We start from the raw sequence: 21,777 nt of genomic DNA, 5'->3' as shown, positions 1-21,777 counted from the left end.
ACCTCGGCCGCGCGCCAGCTCGGCACGAGGTCGCATGTACCATCCCTTTAGACATCATACCTGTTGCGTTGCACGCAAGATACTTCCTAAGCAAGATATTTCCCGACAGGGTTATACGTGTCTGCAGTTGTGCAAAGAGTGTCAATACGCATATCTCAATGAACAAACTTGCAACTGTCTTATTAATCTATGTCTTTCCCTCGGGTTCAATTTCAATTTACGCTGGGTCATTTCATTCATTTCGTTCAATTCAATTAATAATTCTCATGCAAGTCGTTTCTGATAACTCAAGAACAGGAGTGAAATCTATAGCATAATCGCAGGTCCCTTTTCTATCGTTCTCGTGCGTCCCTGGGCAGGCTGTCCAGATTGTCATGCCCCTGTCGTCCAACACCTGGTCCAGGTTGAGTCTCCTTCAGCCATTCGTCTCCGTCGAGCCGCGCGCTGCTCGCCACGGTTACAGGGTACCGAAGAGCGCTGTTATTTTCACCGGAAACGGGGCCTTCAACTCGTCCGGAACCGCCGTCGACGGGTTCTTTATTCCTCGACTGCCAATCGCTTGGGACTGGAGGTTGGTCGGGCAGAGGAAGGTTGGCCTTGCGCTCATCGATCTCTTTTCCCTTGTCGGTGTTCTTGTCGATAATGGACTGGAAAGAACTTAGATTAGGTATGCCATAGCCCCATCCATGACTGAACTCACCTTCAAGGCAGAGACATCTGAGTTCGCGGGGGTCATACCGCGGTGAAACCCCGAGAGTCTGGACTCAGGCTTGCGGATGTCTTCCTTAACTCTGTGAAACGTTTCCTCAGTCATGATGATACCTGTTGTGGGAAATGATCTAGTCGCTGTAGAAACGAGGGAGGACTGAGAAAGTGCAGAGAATATTTGTAGAATTCCGGTCAATATTTGGCTGATTCTTAAACCTTGATGATTATGAGCGAGCAGGGAAACTTATACATTCTGGATCGAAGGAGCGAACCCCCTTGGACGTCGTCGTGGCGACGTTGGTGGTGGTGCTGCGATGACGACACTGGATTTCCGCCGACGGCTAACTGGATTTTCCCAAGATTCCACCCATGGAACACAAGTCATGCATTTCCAACTCCACTGAGGCGGAGCAATTTGAACTAGGAAGCGCTATAGAAATAACTTGGAAGAGTTTCCTTTTGGAACACCTGCATGTTGAATAAGGAAATCGACCACGAGGATCCTCCCGCTGCTGGGCTGTCTTACGTCGTACCAACTTCGCAGACTCTGCAGACTAATACGTCAGATGCATCTCTCGATTCGTCTCAACGTGTAAGCGCTATATCTGTCCTGAACTCCTGGTAATAGACCGAAGCTGCGTGCTTCAATACTGTGGTTTCGAATTCCATTTCCACGCTCTTTCAGCTAAAAAGCTGAGCTTGTTGAATCCACACTCAGCCTTTGCAGCTTCGAGAAGTTTGCAGTGCTGTAGAATATCAAAGTTAAGATGGTGTCAAGCATTGGGTACCAACTGTAATGATCCAGGTATATGTCATTGCTCAACTAATGACCATGCTGTGCAGACTTAAATGCTCAGTAATCTGGACTAGACGTGCTGCACAATGGACTTGTATTTTGTCAATATATGGCTTTGGCCATGGACGTGACGATGATAGGATAAGATTCTCTGTGGAGAATGCAATTCCTAGTAATCTCCAAGAACTCTTGCGTTGGTGCTGTCGAGACCCCTGTCCTTCATGTGGCGCCGATCGTTGCCGTTTTAGATGAGATATGTACTGCAAGATCCCACCACAAGACGAGAGTCGACTCATTGTCACTCCCTATTGTGCTCAGCACCTTGTATCGCTGGATATGAAAATGTATTGCAGGATGAACTAGAGAGATGCCACCTGTTCGTTCGCGCAGGCAGTATTCTGCTCCTGCGTTTTAATAAACGCGCGGGAGCGTCAACTTCGTGGGACACGAGATGCATACAACTCACCGCCTTCCAATATGGTGCGGCAGAAAACGCTCCGCAGACCTCCCACCGCCGCTGCCGTGGAGAATGCGTTCAAAATCTGAAGCATCTTCTCTTCATATACATTCCTTGAAAGAGCACTTTTTACTCCGTCGGAGCTTCATAGGACATTCACTATGCCTCGCGATCCACTGATAGGGTTGGTAGGAAAGGTCAGTTTCCGACCCCGCTTTTCAATCTATCAGACGGAAACTGACCTGGTCCGTGAGGGGCATGTAGCCGTCTAGTGGCAAGTCGACGACGCTGAACAGCTTGACGGATGCTTCTTCAAAAGTTGGTTAGTTTTATGTTCTTGGCCTAGTTTTGTAAATTAGGAATATCTGTAGTATTTGCTAACGCGCTTTCGAACTAATAGGAAATTTCCCGTAAGTCGAAACCTCCGCGCCTGGTCCTCTGCTCATTTTTGTCTTTCGCACGACGCCAGAAATCGCTTTCCTATCCCTTGACGAAATAAAGTTTATGTAAATGTGCAATATGGGTGCTGAGAAGATGATTTCAGTTTCACCACTATCGACCCCCAGCGGGCTATCGGCTATCTCCAGATAGAATGCGCCTGCAAGCGATACAACCTCACCGACAAATGCAGACCAAACTACGGTGGTTGTCATGAAGGACGGCGATCAGTACCTATTGAGCTGCTGGACGTCGCTGGTCTTGTTCCAGGTGCACACGAGGGTAAAGGACTGGGCAACAAGTTCTTAGACGACCTGCGCCATGCCGATGCCCTGATACACGTAGTAGACGTGAGTGGGACTACAGATGCTGAAGGTTAGAGGATCTATGCGATTTTGATCATGGGATGTCATGATTGACAGTTGAATGCTATAGGAAAGGCGACTCGAGGATATGATCCATCACAAGACATTGTATGGTTGAGATCAGAGATTGTACGATGGATACAGGGGAATTTGATGGAGAAATGGTGAATATACCCATTTTAGGCGTTCAAGTACCGATGCTGACTTTTTTCAGGGGATCTATCAAAAGGCGGCATGTTGCCACAAGTAGGTGGAGCTTGCTCATCCTCTACCTTCGGCTACACATTAACACATGAGCAGAGTCGACGGCGGTGGAGACGCTACAGAACCAATTTTCCGGTTATGGAAGCACGCATCAGACTGTGGCACGCTGTCTGGACAAGTTAGGGCTAAAGGAGCCCCTCGAGCAGTGGTCCGACGAGACGGTCGAGAAAGTCGTCAACGCATTTACCGATGAGAAATTTCCGACTGTATTCGCCTTAAATAAGATTGATCACCCGGATGCGGATAAGGTGAGATATACATCTGCTCAATTCCCATTTTTAGTTGCTGATTAAGGAACGTAGAATATAAGCAAGATCGCCAGGATGTACGACCCCAAGTCAATAGTTCTTTGCTCCGCCATATCGGAGGTTTTCCTTCGAAGGTTGGCGAAGCAGAACTTTGTCAAGTATGTGGAAGGCGGCGAATTCGTAGATACGCGAGAGGATCTTATCGAGATGGGCGATCCTGACGGGGGAGGACTGCGAGAGATGGACGAGAAATTGAAGAAGTAAGTGTCCCTTTGTTAGAACAGATGAACCGGGCATGTCAATAACTTGGGAACAGCCGTGTAGAAAATTTGAAGGACATGGTGCTGTACCGGTTCGGGTCGACTGGAGTCGTACAGTGCCTTTCACGCGCTGCAGAGCTTTTAGGTCTCGTGCCAGTATTTCCAGTTCGGAATATCCATACGTTCACCTCCGGTACCGGTGGTGCAAATGCAGTGTTCAGAGACTGTGTTCTGGTGAAAAAGTAAGTTCATCACAGGAATGCTCCAAATTTCATTCTGACATTTAATAGGGGCAGCACCGTGGCAGATGTCGCTAAGAAGGTTATGGGCGATACTCCCGTCGCCTATGTCGAGGGAGCGGGTGGCATTAGGGTTTCTGAGGACGAGATTGTAGAAGTTGGAAAGCATGATGTAAGTAGCGACTATGTATGTCTCTTCCATTGTATTTTGGTGGCTAACGTTCTTCTTCCAGATACTCTCCTTCAAAGTTGGCCGATAGGATATGCAATTTTGACTATGTACAGTTTCAATACATAATAATGATCACAGCAAATGAGATGATCAATTGTGATGATCCAACGCTTCCACCTTGCAGTCACTGAAATCCAAAGAAACTTATGATAGATGGTGAAGGTCAGAAGCCACTGGGTCTTAGACAGAATCCCAGAAGCCCTGTCGAGTCAATGGCCTTTCTGCAAAGCGAAATATTAGCCGTATGAGCTGCATTATGGCGGCTTCGCTGTTCATTCCTCATATAATTTGTTCCAATATCCAATTACTTTTGCATCTATATGACAGAAGAACCATGAACCCGATCATCAGACACTGAGGATAGGAACAGAGGGCAACCTCGGAAGGGGGCAGAAAACTCACCTCACCCTTCTCATCATTCATCCCAATTATGGGCTCGGGTGCCTCCGGATTCTCTTCCTTCGCTCTCCTGTTGCTGTGTCTAAGGTCTCTTTCTGTCGTTGCTTGACTTTTGGTTCTGTCTGCAATAAACTCGTTCTCTGCACGCTCCTCCTGCCCGCTGAGGGCGGATTCCATCTGGGGGTCCGTTATGTCACCCTTCCTGGTTCGGTTTATGGCATGGTCATCGGTAGATGTGCCGGTCCATCCTCGTGTTATTGGAGGGGAATTAGTGGCGTCACCCTTCAGACGAGCGCGAACACTGCCCGGCGTGGGAATGCCGGCCGGCTGCAAGATGGATTGGAGCGGGAGGAGGCAGGGTCGCGGCGGCCGCGGCGTAAGGAAGTGCTTGAGCTTCGAGGTTGTCTGCGGGAAGCGAGGGTTGCTAGGCATTGTGTTGTTTATGACAGCGTGCTGCTGTCTCTGGCTGTTCGGGAGAGAAAATGCGTCGCTATTCTCACTTTTTCAGTATGAATAGTGAAACATAGATGAACAAGGGACTCTATATATGCGGCTTTCGGACTGATCATCGCCCTGTTCCTAATCGCAGACAGGACCATTGGTCCAGAACCAAGATCTACGCTCCCAGTAGTATGACGTCGGCATGCTGCAATGATACGATATGACGCTGGGAGTAGACTCAGGGCTTAGGGTTTAGGGCTCAAGTTTCGGGGCTTATCGATAAGGTCGATAAGGATTCGGAACGCCTAACATTTCTTCCGCAGACCGCGACCGAAGCTGTACCCTTTGACGGACAATTCATTACGACAGCGCAGGGCGAATGCGGGCCTAGACATCTCTACACTCCAAAATGAAACGCCAATTCCTTTCCATTGAGGCTCTTCCTGCCTGGACAAAGCTCAACGGCATTACTTTCAACGGCGTTGCTTTCCAGAGATTTCGGTCGGTGGATGGGACGGACAAAGGATCGGGAATAGTCGCTACTGAAACGAAGTTCGGTGGGGATCCAGAAAGTGAGGATACCAAGCCTGAATATCTGATAACCGTCCCGCGGGACATGGTTCTCTCACTGGGGTTGGTGGAAAATTATGCGAAATCGGATCGGTATTTGAAGGAGGTCTTGGACGCTGTTGGTGATTATGGAAGGGTATGCTCATGTCTCCGTTTGTATCCTCTCAAATGATTTGCGACTTGTATAGTGCTTTAGCAGCTATTATTGCCGTCCCAATGTTCAGGTATGAAATATTCCCCGGGGCTGATATTTGCAGACAGCTCGAGGCGCGATCCTGATATTCCTTCTTATGCACATCACCTATTCCAGTCCAGACCTTGAAGATGGACGTCAGAAGATTGGCGTCTCGAATCCATGGTCCGAATATATCAAATTCCTTCCGGCTTCTGTGCCCTTACCCACGTTCTATACCGATGAGGAACGCGCCCTCCTGCACGGGACCTCCCTGAAAGCCGCGGTGGATGCAAAGATATCATCCCTTGAGCGGGAGTTCGATAATCTTCGTAATTGCACAAAGGACATACCCTGGTGCAACAGAGACTGGTGGGACGAGGAAACGGGGAAATTGACGTTCGATGATTGGAAGCAGGTTGACGCCATGTATCGATCACGAGCGCTGGATTTGCCGGGAACGGGCCACGCTATGGTGCCATGTGTCGATATGGCCAACCATGCCTCGGGGGATGCAACAGTCGCACTATACGAGACAGCCGAGGAAGGCAGTGCGGTTTTGCAGCTACGCTATGGGAAGCAATTGCAAGCTGGGGACGAAGTTACGATCACGTACGTCTAGCATAGTCTACATTGGGACTCAGTTAACGCAAGATTCCTAGGTATGGTGACGAAAAAGGAGCATCAGAAATGATATTCTCCTACGGCTTCCTTGAAAACGAAGTGAAAGACGCAAGGCAGCTATTCCTCGGCCTGGACATCCCGGACGATGATCCCCTAAAACTTGCCAAGAGGGCGTTTTGCAAAGACGCGCCGGGAGTACGTTTATATCTTCCAGCTGGGTCTGAAACAACGAGCTGGGAAAGTCCATTCGTCTGGTGGTCATGCGTCAACGAAGAGGATGGACTCGATTTTCACGTCCTCCAAAACAATGACGGTAAGAAGGAGCTTAAGGCCACTTGGAAAGGAAATGAAATAGGTCCCTCCGACTCTTTTAGGGACCTTATAGCGGCGGATCCATTGTGGGACATCTTTCAGCTTCGCGCTGTGGTGATCGTACTAGAGCGTCTTGAGACTCAACTCTCACTGCTTCAGGAGACTGAGGAGTCCTTCCCAAGCACTCCTGGGACGGGGATCCGGAGCGATATTTACCAGGACATAATGAAATTGCGAAAGCTAGAGACTGACTTGCTAGAGAGAGGAATTCGGGACTTGGTGAAGACGGTACGTGAATATCTGTCTTCTCTATGGAGATACCCTCTTGAGGCTTCGTCTACGGGGGCTAACTCACACGTTCCGTTTTGCTTGTACAGAGAGACAACTTGATTGCCTCCGATGCAGTTACGGCCTATTTCAGTGAACAAGCAGAGGGCGTTGAAGAAGATTTTTCGTGATACCAATTCTAATCTTCGCTTGAAGAGGAGTAGATAAAGACTTTAGAATATCATTTACTTCGAACTAGTCCGCATCTTCTCGGGGAGATCTCGACTCAACTCCGATCTGCACGTACGTGTTAGGAAGCAGTAATTCTACCTAACTATAGCCTCTTTATTGAGGCAATATCTGAGAAAACTCAACAATTGAGCTTACAAGATCAGGCCTGTCGGTCATATGATAGTCTAATCAAACAGCGACAATGGATGCCTGCATGTTCTCCTCTTTCGTGACCTCGTTTCTGGATCCCAAATCCTGATATTTTTAGTCTTGCCTCTAGTTGGAATTTTAAGCCAAAAAAGGACATTATGCCAAACTATCATACACGTTTTGATTAACATGGCATGGTTCGGGTTAATTGTATCGTCGGCGGCAGCAGGGTCATAGCCGTAAGACATTCAAAACGTGCCATATATTCGAGGAATGGTAGAAGTGATTAACCAGAGCTGCCTAAGTAGTACGTTTCTGAGGAGGTACTGCAGGAACCGCTGATCTCTGCCATATTGATCGTGTAAACCATCTGTTTTTAGCTTTGTCCCTAGCGTCAGGTACTTAAGCTATTACTCCATAGAGGAGGAATATCATACATGCCTGGTATCCACGCCCAGAAAATCCACGGGCATGGCATGTGATCCAGCGCACATTACGGAGTACTCCGTACATTGCGTATCCCTCTCGCGCAAGGACCACTACGCATATCTCCCTTGATAAGGCGTCGACTTCTGAGACTTCAGTGGACGATTTTTTGCTCAATGCCCGTCTGTTTATTAATTCTACGCCCACGCAAGCATGGCGTGAGGCGCGGAAAGGAACCCCATGCGGGACGAACCTGATAATGGACGTATTAACTGTCTAGGTAAATATACTTTTTCTCATAAGGGCCATGGTAGGGCAAGCCAAGAAAAGCCAATGCACGAACCTTGAAATTGCAGGCTAATTGCATCAAGTGGCTAGATCAGAAGCCAGCGGCCTGCACCGATCGATTGGTGACCAATATCTGCCAGGTGCCTAGCACATATCTATTCAAAGGGCCCATATACACAGGCTTAATAAGTTGAACACAAGTGCGCATCACCTTCTGCAATTCTCTGGACCTGCCATGTCTTTCAAATATCGCGTTTACAGACTATCTCACGAAGAGCATGAGCTGTCCCCGGAGACAATTGGAAAATTTGCTTCTCTACGTCTTCGCGCCCTGAGAGATGTACCTGACCGACTCGACGGCTACGAAACCCACCTGACTTTCGGCGAGACAGAATGGTTATCACTGCTCACAAACCCTATCCGCCATAACTTCATCTGCGTCGCATACCCAATGGATACAGAGGCAACATCGCTACACAGCGGTGTTTGGGTCGGCATGATAACGCTTTTGGGACCACTGTCTGATAGCCTGTACTCGTTCACAAGGAACAAAGACGACTTGGTATCGGGTCCGAACACAACTAGTACCCTGTGGCACGGCATGGGACTCTATCTCTTACCCGAACACCGCGGAACCGAAGCTGTCAACGCAATACGGGATGCCTTACTGTATTTCTTGCGGTCATACACTGAGGAGTACTATGAACCTAGAGCGGCGGATTCAATGTGCAAACGTTTCCAGTTACGAGGGTTTGTGAAGCCTGGCATGGAGATTTTGACGAATTTCTATAAGAGTTCCGGGGCGCGCGAAGTGGCACACATTCCGCGCGAAGAAGCTCACAAACTCAATGAGAAAATGGGGCTGGTGGAATTGGTTTCTCACGAGGAAGACGAGTTTGTTGAAGACGATGAGGAACCCTATGTTGTGGTGGAGATGCGGGGCGAGTGTTAGGAGGCCAAGCGCCGGTCGGCCCAGATGCATACCTTACATTTAAATACTCCGTGCATGAATAGTAGTCCATTATTATTAACCAGAGAAGCGGCTGGGTAGTTTTTAATTTCGCAATTTACATGTAGAATTGTCCCATAAAGGGATTATGTCGTCGCTTTGAGTGGCGTCGAAGCGATCCATGCAGTATCTGAAGGAGAATTGATCGACAGGCCAAGATTCCTTTTATAGAAATGGCCCTTGCATACTTCTCTCACATCGTTTCTTGGGCTTTCAGATAGCTCCATAACTTCTCCCTGCTTCTCCCTCCTTTTCCATAGAGCGTCCGGCTCCGCTATATCCTCTCCTCAAAGGCCCCATGATCTCTTACTAGGAAACGGGGATTTGTTAGGTACCTAATGAATGCAAACTCCCTACGTATTGCCATCGACAAGTACCTACTTTGGAGCTAAACCACTTCCATTGAAGGCTCTGGACTCGGTGTACTATGGAACTGAGCTGTCGATCACACGGGTAGCACATGCTGTAAACATGAGCAAGGGTGTTTGAGTGAATGATAAGTTCGAGAAAAGATCCTGAATCAGCCAAACCCCCTGTTCTAGTAGTTATCCAGGTAGTAGTTTCCAAGCATCATCGACTCACAAATGTACAGAACTCCACCCGCCATTAAAGATGAGGCTAGTCAACAAGCTTCAACCCCCTCCTCCTCCCTCTACCCCTCGCGAAGGAGTATGGATCGCCAGTGTTGCTATTCTGGGTGTGCGTCAGCTTTTTGCCTACCCCTAGATAAGGACAGCTGTCGCCCAGTGTCAGAGATCATCGCCCAGCGAACATGATCTCTTAACATCTTATGCCACGATGGGAAACTGTTGAACTGCTTATAGTCTGCTTTTTTAATACCGATTGAGCAACAACTTTTAGGGCTCTAATTTGCCGAGAAATACTTCGAACTTTCTTTTCTATTACTTTAGATACCCGTGTCCAATATCCGTCGGAAATGAGCCCTGCAGTTGTACAGGAAAACGGGTGCCAAATCGATGGCACCTCTCAAGAGAAGCCGATTGAGCCGGTCGCCATAGTTGGCATGGCATGCAGATTTCCCGGGGATGCTTCCGATGTTAGCAGCTTCTGGAAACTCTTATGTGAAGCCCGAAGTGCCTGGTCAGATGCACCAGAAGATCGGTTTCGACAGCATGCCTTCTTCCATCCCGAGAGCAAGACAAACGGAACGGTCAGTTTTGCCAGTATCAAAAAAGTTCATGGGCATGCGCTAATGTCCATGTAGTTTTATTGCCAGGGAGGACACTTCCTCACCGAGGACGTCTCCAGATTTGATGCTCCGTTTTTCCATATCAGCCCTGCAGAAGCGAAGGTGAGGAATGATTTCTAGCTACAGGAGGCTTGACAACTGCTAAGTGTTCAAGGCTATGGATCCCCAACAGCGATTACTCCTCGAAGTCGCCTACGAAGCCTTTGAAAACAGTACGTATGGGTGATCGAGCGTGATGAATTACATAACTTACACCGATTTGTAGGCGGGATTCCGTTGGAAAGGCTCAGAGGAACGGATACCTCAGCATATGTAGCCATTTACGGCAGAGACTACGAGAAACTGCTCTTCCGCGACCCGGAAAATATGCCTTTCTATCAAGCGACGGGAAATGGAGACGCTATTTTTTCCAATCGCCTATCATACTTCTTCGATCTGCGAGGTCCTTCCTTTACCCTCGACACAGGCTGCAGTGGTAGTCTCGTGGCTCTTCATTCTGCTTGCCAGAGCATTCGCAGCGGTGAAAGTCGACAAGCCATCGTTGGTGCAGCCAATTTAATACTTGACCCATCCCCTATGATCGCGCCGAGTTTTCTCAATTTCTTTTCGACAGACGGTCGCTCTTACGCTTTCGATCATCGGGCAAATGGATACGGTCGGGGAGAAGGCGTTTCCTGTGTTGTACTCAAGTCCCTGTCAGAGGCCCTCAAAGATGGCGATAACATTCGGGCTGTCATTCGAAGCTCCGTCGTCAACCAAGACGGCAAAACTCTCGGCATTACTGCTCCTAACCAACGTGCTCAGGAGGCTTTAATCCGAAAGGCATATTCGCTTGCCCATCTCGATCCAGCAGACACTGTATATGTTGAGGCACACGGGACTGGAACGGCAGTGGGCGATCTCACGGAAAGCAGCGTATTAGGATCCATTTTTGGGAGAGCACGGAAAGCACGTGGACCAGTTCCTTGTGGTTCAGTCAAGACCAATATAGGGCACCTAGAAAGTGCCAGTGGAATGGCTGGACTCCTCAAAGCGGCGTTGGTAGTCGAAAAGGGAGTAATCCCTCCAAACTTGAACTTTGAAAAAGTGAATCCCTCCATTCGACTTCGCGAGTGGAATCTCGAAGTTCCAACCAAGCTGCAGTATCTATCCGACTCCGCGTCTCGCCAGGTCTCAGTCAACAGCTTTGGATATGGAGGTACGAATGCCCATGTTATTCTGGATAGGTTGAGGAATACAGACCTCATCTGGGGTGCTCCTGAACCTGCGCAGCAACAGAACCACTCTACGAATGGAACCGTGTCTTGGACGAAATCGAAGCTAAAATCAGGGAAGAATTATATTTTTGTTCTCTCCGCACGCTCTGAGGAGTCTGGCCAGGCCATGGTGAGTCGGCTGGGAGAATACCTCGGTAACAAATCGAACACTGAGATGAATGAAGACTTCCTGGGCTCTCTGGCACACACTCTTTGCAATCGCCGCTCTGTATTTCCCTGGAAAACTTCTGTTGTGGCCAGTTCAATTGAGGAGTTGCAACAGCATTGCTCAAGGCCATTGTCCTTCGTTCATTGTATGGACAGGCCGAATCTCGTCTATGCTTTCACAGGGCAAGGCTTTCACTGGCACGCTATGGGCCGAGAGCTCCTGGAAAGTAATCCCATTTTCAGAAGTTCTATCCTTCGCGCCGAACAGTTCTTTTTGGAACTTGGTGCGAATTGGAAGATCACCGACGAACTTTGCCGTCCTCCGAGCACATGCCGGCTTGGTGCAGCCCTGATATGCCAGCCCATATGCACCGCCATCCAGCTCGCTTTGGTTGACTTGCTTGCAGCTTGGAACGTGTTTCCGGAGGCTGTGGTGGGTCACTCCAGTGGTGAAATCGCAGCAGCATACGCCTGTAAGGCGATTTCATTCGGCAATGCTCTCTTCATTGCATATTCAAGAGGCATTGTTGCAGAGAGACTCGCAGAAAATAGAAATATTCGAGGATCAATGATGGCTGTGGCGCTCAGCGAGCAGGAAGCGCTTCGGTATATCAGGCTGCTCCCAGATTCCAGCGGCAAAGTGAACGTCGCCTGTATAAACAGTCCCAGTTCAGTTACTCTGTCTGGAGATTACTCCACAATTGTCAATTTGTACAAGCTTTTTCAAGAGCATAACATTCGCGCACGACAGCTTGACGTGCAGGTTGCGTATCACTCGCACCATATGCTTCACGTAGCCGATGACTATATGAAGCTGCTAACAATTCTCTCGCCTCCAGCGTCAAACCCAAGTATTCCGTTCTTTTCCAGTGTGGATGGAGATCTTGTGGATGGAGCAAATCTCACTGCTGATTACTGGGCCAAGAACTTGGTCTCGCCAGTTTTGTTTTCTCATGCCGTGGAGAATCTTTGTCGATCTCTGACAGCAAAGGAAGAGATTTCGGGCAAGAATCAAAGGACGAGTTTGATTATTGAAATCGGCCCTCACGCTGGCCTCAGAGGGCCGATTAATCAAATATTGTCAAACCTACAACTTCCGAGTGCGAAGTTCCGATATTCCTCTGCTCTGGTCAAGGACCGCTCTGCTATATTGTCTACATGTGAACTTGCATCGGATCTGTTCAGCAATGGATACCCAGTTGATCTCAATGCTATCAACTTTGGGGGCTCACCAAGTCGCTCTCATGAGACTCTTGTAGACCTCCCTCCGTACCCCTGGAACCACTCCAATTCTTACTGGCACGAAAGTCGCATAAGCCGCAACTACCGAAACAGACAAGATCCCCGACATGAACTTCTTGGAGTCCTATGTCCTGACTCAAGTCATGCTGAACCTCGCTGGAGAAACTATCTTCGACTTTCCGAGATGCCATGGCTTTCAGGGCACAAAATTAGATCCCAGATCATCTTCCCAGGAGCCGCCTACATGTGCATGGCATTTGAAGCCGGAGCGTGGTATGCTACCCATGTGTTGGGTCTGAAAGGGAACTTCGATGCCATAAGGCTGAGTCAAGTGTCCTTCACCAAAGCCCTTGTGGTTCCAAAGTCTGAAGATGGAATCGAAGTCACGCTTGTGCTTAGGCCATCCTCCGAGTCCTTAGGTAGGGATCTTGCAGGGCGTCATGAATTCGTTGTATATTCCTTCCCAGAAGGCCAGGCTGCTGTCGAGCACTGTCGTGGTTTTATGTCGATCCTGACTCAGGGATCGAACTCGCTTCTTCGGGAACAAAACTGTGACGAGTCTAATCTACGTCAAATCGATGTGGCGGGACTATACAGTGACATTGGAAGACTGGGGGTCTTCTATTCGAAACATTTCAAAGGCATTACCCATGCTGCCGCAGATTCTGGTAGATCTACTGCCATTATCGACGTTCACAGGACTGGCCGTCTCTCGAAAGAATATCGCAAGCTTTCTTACCTCCATCCGGCGACACTCGATTCTTGCATGCAGACAATCTTTCCCGCAGTCATGTCTGATGATACCCTCAGCGGTCCAATGCTTCCAACCTTTGTGCAAGAAGCTTCCCTGTTGACTCTTTTCCCACTAGATTCAGTCAACAAGCTTCAGACGACCTGCCAAGTCGAGCGCCCGTCAACGAGCCAATACAAAGCTACTATCACATCTTGTTCCACTGAAGCCAGTTTGAGTGAAATAAATATTATTTCTTTAATTGGACTAGAGGCTAAGGCAATTGGAAACATGGCCCGGCGAACTGCCTCAGAATCCTCAGAACTTGGCCAGAAGATTGAGTGGGTGTTGGACCCAGAGTTCTTGACCGCGACAGACATCATACGGATATGCAGTTCCAGTCTCGAACCGGCATCGATAGCTAGAGAGTTGTCCCAATTCGGGCGGGCTAGCCATTACTATATTAAGATGGCTCTTCGCCAGCTCACCGATGCGGATCGGCAAAGTATGAAGCCATTCCATCGTGAATTCGTCGAGTGGATGGAGGAACAAGCAAGTCAAGATGAGAAAGTTTCCTGCTCCTGTTGCCACGACCCGGATCATATCGATTCCTTGATTGAAGCGCTAGAGCGTTCGGGAAGCGAAGGGAAGGTCATATGTAGGATTGGAAGGAATCTGGCCTCAATTCTTAGAGGGCAGCAGGATCCCCTGTCGTTGATGATGGAAGATGGACTCCTGCATTCCATGTACAGAGAGGACAAGAGTGTCCAGCGAAGTTCGCTCCAAGCTGCGGAGTTTGTCAAATTGCTTGGCAGGAGAGACCCAGGTCTTCGGATCATAGAGATTGGAGCTGGTACTGGTGGGACAACTGTCCCCGTCCTGAGTGCAATCAGTCCTCCTGGTACCAAACGTCCGCTCCTCGAGCACTACACTTTTACCGATATCTCTTCTGGCTTCTTTCCCAAGGCTGAAGAGACACTCTCACAATGGAAAGGCCTTGTGAGCTTTCAAAAACTTAATATTGAGCGTGATCCTCACCATCAAGGCTTTGAGAAATACTCCTATGATGTCGTTATTGCCTCGAACGTTTTGCACGCAACTGCAAACATTGGAAAGACAATGGAAAATGTACGCAGCCTGCTAAAACCGGGAGGGAAACTGGTTCTCGTGGAGAGCACCAGGCAGAGTGTTCATCGTGCGTTGGTATTTGGCACCCTCCCTGGATGGTGGCTCGGATCGAAAGAGAGAAGGAGAGGAAGTCCTCTTCTGTCAGTTGACGAGTGGGACTCTGCAATGAAAGCGTCAGAATTTTCTGGGGTCGACGTTTATATGCATACATATGAGAGGCCCGAAGAGCAGATAGACAGTCTTATGATTTCGACAGCTTTGAACTCCCATGAGCCAGCGATTCAAGAGAGAGTACAGATCCTTCTCTCGACGGAGCAGTTCTTAGGCGAAGATGGAGGAAGCGGGCGTCGTCTGGCCGAGACTCTGTCAAAGTCCTTAGGGCCAGCGGCCGGGGACATTGTCTCTCTGGGAGATATTTCCATCCGTGATAAGACTTGCGTTTGCCTCGCTGAGGTAGAAAAGGCAGTATTTCATGATTGCAGCGAACAGGCTTTCAATGCACTCAAGGAGACACTGGGCATGGCCAGAAAGCTAATATGGGTGACTCGGGGAGCCACATATGAATGTTCTAACCCTGAATCAAGTCTTGTTATCGGTCTGGCTCGCGTCGTTAGGCGAGAAAATCCTAATGTTGAGATCAAAATGCTTGATCTTGATGCAAATGGACATTCCCAACAGACGCTGGTTGATTCTATCGTTCGTTTCTTGAACAGACATCAGCCGCACTCCATGTGTTATGAACATGAATGGACTGAAAGAGATGGAAAATGGTTAGTTCCACGTCTCATGGAAGATGGTGAGGTCAATCGTTTTCTATCACTGCAAGAAGACGTACAGCTCCCATGTCAACTGGAGCCTTTCCATCAACCCGACAGAGTACTCCGCCTAGTTGTTGGTCAGAGTAAAACGCTTCAAGACCTACACTTCGTCGAGGATAATTCACTACAACGTCCACTTGCTAAGGATGAGGTGGAAATTGACGTCCGAGCTTCGGGAGTGAACTTCCGCGATGTCATGATCCTCTTAGGACAGTTGGATGATGAATTGCGTGGCGAGTGCAGCGGCATCGTTGTGGATGTTGGTGAGAAAGTTAAAGAGAAGTTCACCAAAGGAGACCGCGTCTGGACGTGGCATGTTTCCGCATACACAGGTCGCGTCCGAGCCAAAGCCTATCTTACTAGTCGCATTCCAGATCATCTTTCCTTTGAAGAGGCGGCATCATTGCCTATCATTTATGGGACCGCGTACCATGCCTTGGTCAATGTTGCCGCTCTCAAAAAGGGTGAGACTGTCTTGATCCATGCTGGTGCTGGAGGTGTGGGTCAAGCAGCCATTGTGCTTGCATTGCACCTTGGGGCAGAGATATATGCGACAGTCGGTTCGGATGAGAAGAGGAACAAGCTTGTTGAACGATATGGGCTTAAGCAAAACCACATATTTTCCAGCAGGTCCGGTGATTTCGTTCATGGAATCAAGAAGTTGACTAATGGTGCGGGAGTCGATGTAGTCCTCAACTCATTAGCAGGACCGCGTCTACAAGACTCGTTGGATGTGGTGGCGCCTTTTGGACGTTTTGTCGAGATTGGGAAGGCTGATACTTTGGCCGGGGCTCGAATGGACATGAGCGTTTTCAATCGATCCATATCTTTCACCTCGCTTGATCTTGCTGCCCTCCCATTGCAGAAGCCACAATACACGGAAGCTTTGTTCTCCAAAGTTCATGAGATGATTGAAGCCGGTATCTTTGTACCTCCGTCTCCGGTTAACATATTCCCGGTATCTAAAATACAGAATGCTTTTCGGTTAATCCAGTCGGGGAAGCATATTGGCAAGGTGGTGATATCATACGGCACAGATGATAAAGTCTTGGTACGTCTAGAGAAACACAGTGCGAAAGTTCCATGAGCTGACCTTATATAAAGGCTGCACCCAAAAAGCCTGAACCTATCCGTTTCAGTCCGGATGCTACCTACGTTGTTTCAGGAGGACAAGGAGGTTTAGGACGCGCTCTCTGCTTGTGGATGGCCGAGTCTGGTGCAAAACATATTGTAATTCTGTCACCCTCTGGATCCACAAAGCAATCCACCCAGAAACTTATCAAACAACTTGCGGATCTTGGGACCGAGCTTCGTCCGTTCGCCTGCGATGTGGGTAATCGAGAGCAGTTGAAGTCAGCTTTGTCAATGTGTAGGCATGATCTTCCTCCGATCCGTGGACTAATCCAGGCAGCCCTTGTTCTCAAGGTGAGCCCTCTTCCTAGAGCATGAACATAAGAACTAGGCTAAAATAAAATGCAGGATGGGATCTTTGAGTCTATGACAGTTGATGACTACAACAAAGTCCTCGGCCCCAAGGTCTCTGGCACCTACAATCTCCACGACGCACTCCAAAGCCAATCACTTGACTTCTTCCTTATCTTGTCATCTTATTGTGGTATTGTCGGCAACCCGGGACAGGCAAACTATTCGGCAGCGTCAACGTTCCAGGATGCCTTCGCTCGGTGGAGGACCAGCAAAGGTCTACCAACACGATCGATTGATTTAGGCGCCATCCTGGGAGCCGGATACGTCCATGAGAACGCAGGAGCGCTGGAACACCTCTCCAGGCAAGGAAGCATCCCTGTCCCTGTGAAGACATTCCTCAATTTGACCAGTTACGCCATCTCCCAGCCCGTGCGCAGTATAGACAAGAGTCAGATTGGAATAGGTTGGTCCGCGCAGGTCAAGGACAACTCGCAAAGGTCCTGGTCTGCACTCGACCGGCGCTTCTCGCATCTCCGCACCTACACCGCCGCATCTAACAGCGAAGCAACGGGTTCTGAGTATGCCAACTGTTCCGCGGAACCATTGGAGAAACGTCTTGCGTCATCCAAGTCCCAGACTGAGGCAACCACACACGTCGCCGCCGCCATATCTGAGCAGATCTCCAAGATTCTGGGCGTGCCTCTCAAGGACGTGGATCCGGGAAAATCGATCTCCGCGCACGGCGCAGACTCGCTCATCGCGGCGGAATTCCGAAACTGGTTTTCGAGGACTCTGGGCTTCGTCGTCAGCACGGGGCAAATATTGGGTGCGCTGTCAGTCCGGGAGTTGGCAGAGATGGCTGCGGCAGACTGGATGCGGAAAGAAGATGCTTCACTCCGTCGAGAGGATCATCAGAAACACAAGGAGTAGTTAGAAAGTTGCCTTCATTTTTCTTGAGTATGTACTGTGTACTGTATTTTTCATCCTCTGGTCATGATGCTGATAGAAATGGCCTTGAAAACATGTAATTTGAATGCATTTGGAATAGAATTAGTACTGTTTGGACCGCTGTAATCTGATTAATCTGTGTGCTGTACAGTATCTAGCTAGGTAACTTATTTTGGGACTCCTGGACTCCTGAACTCCTGATACAGCTCCGGGATCTGAGGCAGAAGAAAGAGGGGGGGGGTTTATAGTATCTGTGTGCGCTGCTGATACCCTGAAACCACTCCAAATAATGGACGGATTGAATTATTCCTTACATCATCTAACGGACAGCCAGCCTGTTGCCTTGAAAGACCTCCGCTGCGTGACAAGCTATAACCCCAGCCCCGAGATCTAGATTAGCTCCTTCTCAAGTGAAACATCCGTTTCTTTATATATATATATATATTTGCAAGGCCTCAGGAAGCCTCTAGAATCTGTATGCAAATTCAAGTATGCGGAATCAACCAAGAGGTCCTAGATAATTCTGAAGCTCTCTATGAGGTAGATTGGTGTGTTTGCCTATAAGTTGTTGCGGGACTTTCCCTTGGTTTACTCCTTCACGAACGCTTCATATCATTGAGATGACCTGGATAGAACAATCCAAACAACACCAACGACTTTCGTTGCTTCCGGTGCCAGTCTGTTACTGTTGTGCTCGATATTTATTCACGTCCTTATCGTCTTGCCGCCTACTTTGCTAGCCTCCTGAAACTGTTTTGAGTGTTGAGGATTGGAGAAGTAACGAGCTACAGTGTTTTTTTGTTAACAGATACATAGGGCACAAACACAATCCTGATCAATTTATAAATTGAAATGCAATAATCTGAACTGAAAAACGGGACTGACCCGGCAAGAATAGTTTTTACGATCGTCTTCTTACACAGTCTTGCATCGTCTCTTCTTTGGTTTTTAGTAGATCAAGTGATATTGGGATAGATTTTTACAAAGGATACAACAGAAAAAAGCATCTCCAAGGCGTCCATAATTCTGCATTGATCAATAATGAAAGCAATTTCTACAGTATCAAACATCGGGCAGGAATGTCATGCGATCCTCACTTGGTACATCTGCTCTAGGTATGTTTTACCGACTGATCCTTTTGACCGGTTTCCCTTTGAGCTTTCTATTTCCTTCGTATCGCACCGCACATACACAACAAGCATAAGTATGCACGGTCCGACATGAGTAGCAACCTGACTCTCCAGAACTACGTAGACAGGTAGGCAGCTTCTCTTCCAACATATCAAGCACATCGTCCCCGGCTCGGTCCATAACTCTACCATTCGTCCGATGCCGGCGTACATAACCTCATTTCCTATGGACTTCGGGACTTGTTGCCCAGACCAGCGCCCCCTGCACCCTCGGTATCGGTAAACCGTGCCTTTTCCCCGATAACTCGCGATCTTCCTCGTGGGGAAGCTGAGCACTGCTGGCTGCCGGCCACCTTGAGATGAGCATAGTAGATCTTCCGGAATTGAATAAATCTCTTAATGGGGATCGGGTCATTGGATTTAATTGGATACAACACCGACCTTCCATTCTCGTCGAAGACGATGCTAAATGATATCGCGCAGTAGTGTGAAACAGGGATTTTCCCGACCCTACTTTAGCCACAGGTTTCAGGATCATATAGTAAAATTTTATATATGTAATATTCTTTCTCTCCTACAACCTGCTAGTGGTAGTGGGCGAGCCTAACATAGTAGTAATTGGTGGTAGGACCCACGGCGTTCGGTCGGTCGGTGTTTGCCCGGCGTTGCCGTGTAACTTTATGGGATCTATCAAACACCATCTGGTGTTCACATGGACAACTGCACCGGGACTAAGTGGATAGGACGTTATGGATTCTACATTTCTTTTTTGTGAGGATCGGCAGGTTCTAGATCGTACCTTGATTCCGGTGGGATTGATATCAAGCATCTGAGTAGTAAGTTGTGTTGAGTACATACTGCATAAGGTAAGTAGGACGATTGATCCGCGATATGCGATAAATAAATAAAGTCGGCTATCTACCTAGGTAGGTGCATATGCACAGTTACCCTAGAACATTTCCTCGCTTACTTCCATACACAAGCGCACACTGCTCCTGGAGAAAGAAAATAAATCAAATTATTTGCTTGGCTTACAGACGAAGTCGCAAGGAAATCCGATCTCCGTACATCATTCCCATTTTCATCTCATGTGTGGGGGGAGCGGCTCTGGCATCGTCTGGTTCCCAACGGTCTGAGCCCCTCAAGTACATACTTCAGATCCAGAAACATGTAAACTTCTGAGTCCAGGAAGCCGTTATACCCGAGAAGTCTCTGTCTGATCAGAAGACTCCAAAAGGTTCCGCGAAGTTGGAAACGGTACGACAGACAGGATAAGCATAATTTCCCGCGATCGGCTTCAGCGGTTTGAGGATGAGGCAGCACCTGCAGGTAGGCCATGTCCGAATTCCCGCTGTCATAGAGACGAGAAGGAACGCATTCTGCCGACCTGAGATCAGACCCCTTCCGATCAGTTTGATCACCGATCGCATCTCTTTTGGAATCCCTGAGACGTTGCCAAAAAAGACTGCCAGTTGGTGAAGCATACCAAAACCAAGTTTGTCAAACTTGCTTGATCGTCTACTATTATGTCTGACGATAGACGGTACCTCGTTTACCTTATTCCCATTAAGCCTTTTTCTCCCGTCTACGCACGGATACCGTACCCGTGCCTGGGTACTCCATACTGACAACCCCCTTCCTAAATAAGTAGATGGTTCGCAATGTTCATATCCAGTTCGGCCAATAATCTATGAAATGAGGTGGCGTGGCATCGGGCCGTGGTGCCGTTGCCGTATGATGTACCCCATCCTCAAAATTATCATTATGTTATTATGGATTCGAAACCAGTAGCTGCTGCTTTTGTCATTATCATTATATTATTCTGAAAAGCTTAGCTCTGAATTTTACCAGAAGTACACGCGCCACCTGTTAAAAAAAAAGGGCCAAAGTCAAACGGCAACAGACCAGCCAACTGCGGGACAGGGGGCAACGCTATGCTATGATCTTCCTCACGTGGCCACGATCAGGATCGCAGATTCGCAGGTCAAGACAAGAAAGACAAGCAATCACATCATTTCTTGTCGTCTCTTGGCAGTTGCAAATCCCTTGGGATGTTGTGCAATGAATATCCCTGATAGACTCCGGTAGTATTTCTAGGCAGGCACGTATAGCTGCATGAATGCATCCACTCCTGTAGATAAGTTACTTGGCGTTGAATATGTGGTTTGTTATAGGGTGTAGGGATAAAGTTTGTATGTACCTTGGACTAAGGTCCGTGTACATTGCATTGCATGGCGTTTCATGTAGAGAACAGGAGGAGAGAAAGGGGGCGTTGGAACCAGCAAATCATACCTCGAGAATCGATCACTCGATCATGGATTGTCGAATTTCCAGAATAAGTCAATTGCACTCAACAACAACAGAGAAAAAATCCCGATTCCGAACGCGCTGTGTCCGTCGACGATCGAGTCAATCCTGATCAGCATGTTGCAGGCTTGCAGTGCATGCCCTTGCCGATAGGTATGCTTCCACCTTCCACGGTTTAGGCTTTATCTGATTTCGAGAACAAGTCGACAACAACAGAAAAAAAAATCCGAATTGCTCCCGAACAGCCACTACATGCTGCACTTGCAGCTGCATGAGATCCCGTGCCATGTTTCCCAGGTGAAATTTGCTATGTATCTAATGTATGCGTGTTAATAATTCTCCTCCCTTCGCCTCGTTATCATTTCCTTTCTTGGTATTTCTTATTTTCTCTCCCATCTCCGAGTAGGTAATTATTATTATTATTATTATTATTATTATTATTATTATTATTATTATTATTATTATTATTATTATTATTATTATTATTATTATTATTATTATTATTATTATTACTACTAC

At 48.1% G+C, this 21,777-nt stretch overlaps 7 protein-coding genes across 7 annotated transcripts; 5 read left to right on the top strand and 2 right to left on the bottom strand.

Annotated features, from left to right (window-relative positions):
• Positions 1-332: 332 nt before the first annotated feature.
• Positions 333-814, bottom strand: VTN00DRAFT_9340 (uncharacterized protein; the record flags this gene model as incomplete). Its single annotated transcript, XM_069436290.1, has 2 exons — positions 333-647; positions 701-814. The coding sequence occupies 2 exons, from the start codon at positions 812-814 to the stop codon at positions 333-335; spliced, it is 429 nt and encodes a 142-aa protein (XP_069284925.1).
• A 1,308-nt stretch (positions 815-2,122) lies between these two features.
• VTN00DRAFT_9339 (uncharacterized protein) lies at positions 2,123-4,035 on the top strand (the record flags this gene model as incomplete). The annotated part of the gene is made up of 11 exons (XM_069436288.1): positions 2,123-2,158; positions 2,226-2,283; positions 2,362-2,371; positions 2,506-2,774; positions 2,835-2,928; positions 2,979-3,010; positions 3,065-3,276; positions 3,331-3,536; positions 3,593-3,778; positions 3,827-3,947; positions 4,009-4,035. 11 exons carry the CDS (start codon positions 2,123-2,125, stop codon positions 4,033-4,035), a joined length of 1,251 nt encoding a protein of 416 aa, XP_069284924.1.
• A 276-nt stretch (positions 4,036-4,311) lies between these two features.
• VTN00DRAFT_9338 (uncharacterized protein) lies at positions 4,312-4,838 on the bottom strand (the record flags this gene model as incomplete). Its single annotated transcript, XM_069436287.1, has 2 exons — positions 4,312-4,323; positions 4,410-4,838. 2 exons carry the CDS (start codon positions 4,836-4,838, stop codon positions 4,312-4,314), a joined length of 441 nt encoding a protein of 146 aa, XP_069284923.1.
• A 418-nt stretch (positions 4,839-5,256) lies between these two features.
• Positions 5,257-5,696, top strand: VTN00DRAFT_9337 (uncharacterized protein; the record flags this gene model as incomplete). The annotated part of the gene is made up of 2 exons (XM_069436286.1): positions 5,257-5,553; positions 5,679-5,696. 2 exons carry the CDS (start codon positions 5,257-5,259, stop codon positions 5,694-5,696), a joined length of 315 nt encoding a protein of 104 aa, XP_069284922.1.
• Positions 5,697-5,707: 11 nt separating this feature from the next.
• On the top strand, positions 5,708-6,983 carry VTN00DRAFT_9336 (uncharacterized protein; the record flags this gene model as incomplete). Its single annotated transcript, XM_069436285.1, has 3 exons — positions 5,708-6,201; positions 6,252-6,813; positions 6,903-6,983. 3 exons carry the CDS (start codon positions 5,708-5,710, stop codon positions 6,981-6,983), a joined length of 1,137 nt encoding a protein of 378 aa, XP_069284921.1.
• Positions 6,984-8,122: 1,139 nt separating this feature from the next.
• On the top strand, positions 8,123-8,839 carry VTN00DRAFT_9335 (uncharacterized protein; the record flags this gene model as incomplete). Its single annotated transcript, XM_069436284.1, has 1 exon — positions 8,123-8,839. The coding sequence occupies one exon, from the start codon at positions 8,123-8,125 to the stop codon at positions 8,837-8,839; it is 717 nt and encodes a 238-aa protein (XP_069284920.1).
• A 994-nt stretch (positions 8,840-9,833) lies between these two features.
• VTN00DRAFT_9334 (uncharacterized protein) lies at positions 9,834-17,803 on the top strand (the record flags this gene model as incomplete). The annotated part of the gene is made up of 6 exons (XM_069436283.1): positions 9,834-10,067; positions 10,122-10,208; positions 10,261-10,318; positions 10,372-16,499; positions 16,553-16,873; positions 16,928-17,803. 6 exons carry the CDS (start codon positions 9,834-9,836, stop codon positions 17,801-17,803), a joined length of 7,704 nt encoding a protein of 2,567 aa, XP_069284919.1.
• Between the last annotated feature and the right edge of the window lie 3,974 nt (positions 17,804-21,777).

The sequence above is a fragment of the Thermoascus crustaceus genome (assembly GCF_041956765.1).
Source record: "Thermoascus crustaceus strain CBS 181.67 unplaced genomic scaffold VTN00scaffold_7, whole genome shotgun sequence".
In the NCBI taxonomy this organism is placed as follows: Eukaryota; Fungi; Ascomycota; class Eurotiomycetes; order Eurotiales; family Thermoascaceae; genus Thermoascus; species Thermoascus crustaceus.
The sequence above is the reverse complement of the archived record's forward strand: the minus strand, read 5'-3'. Positions and strand labels throughout refer to the sequence as shown.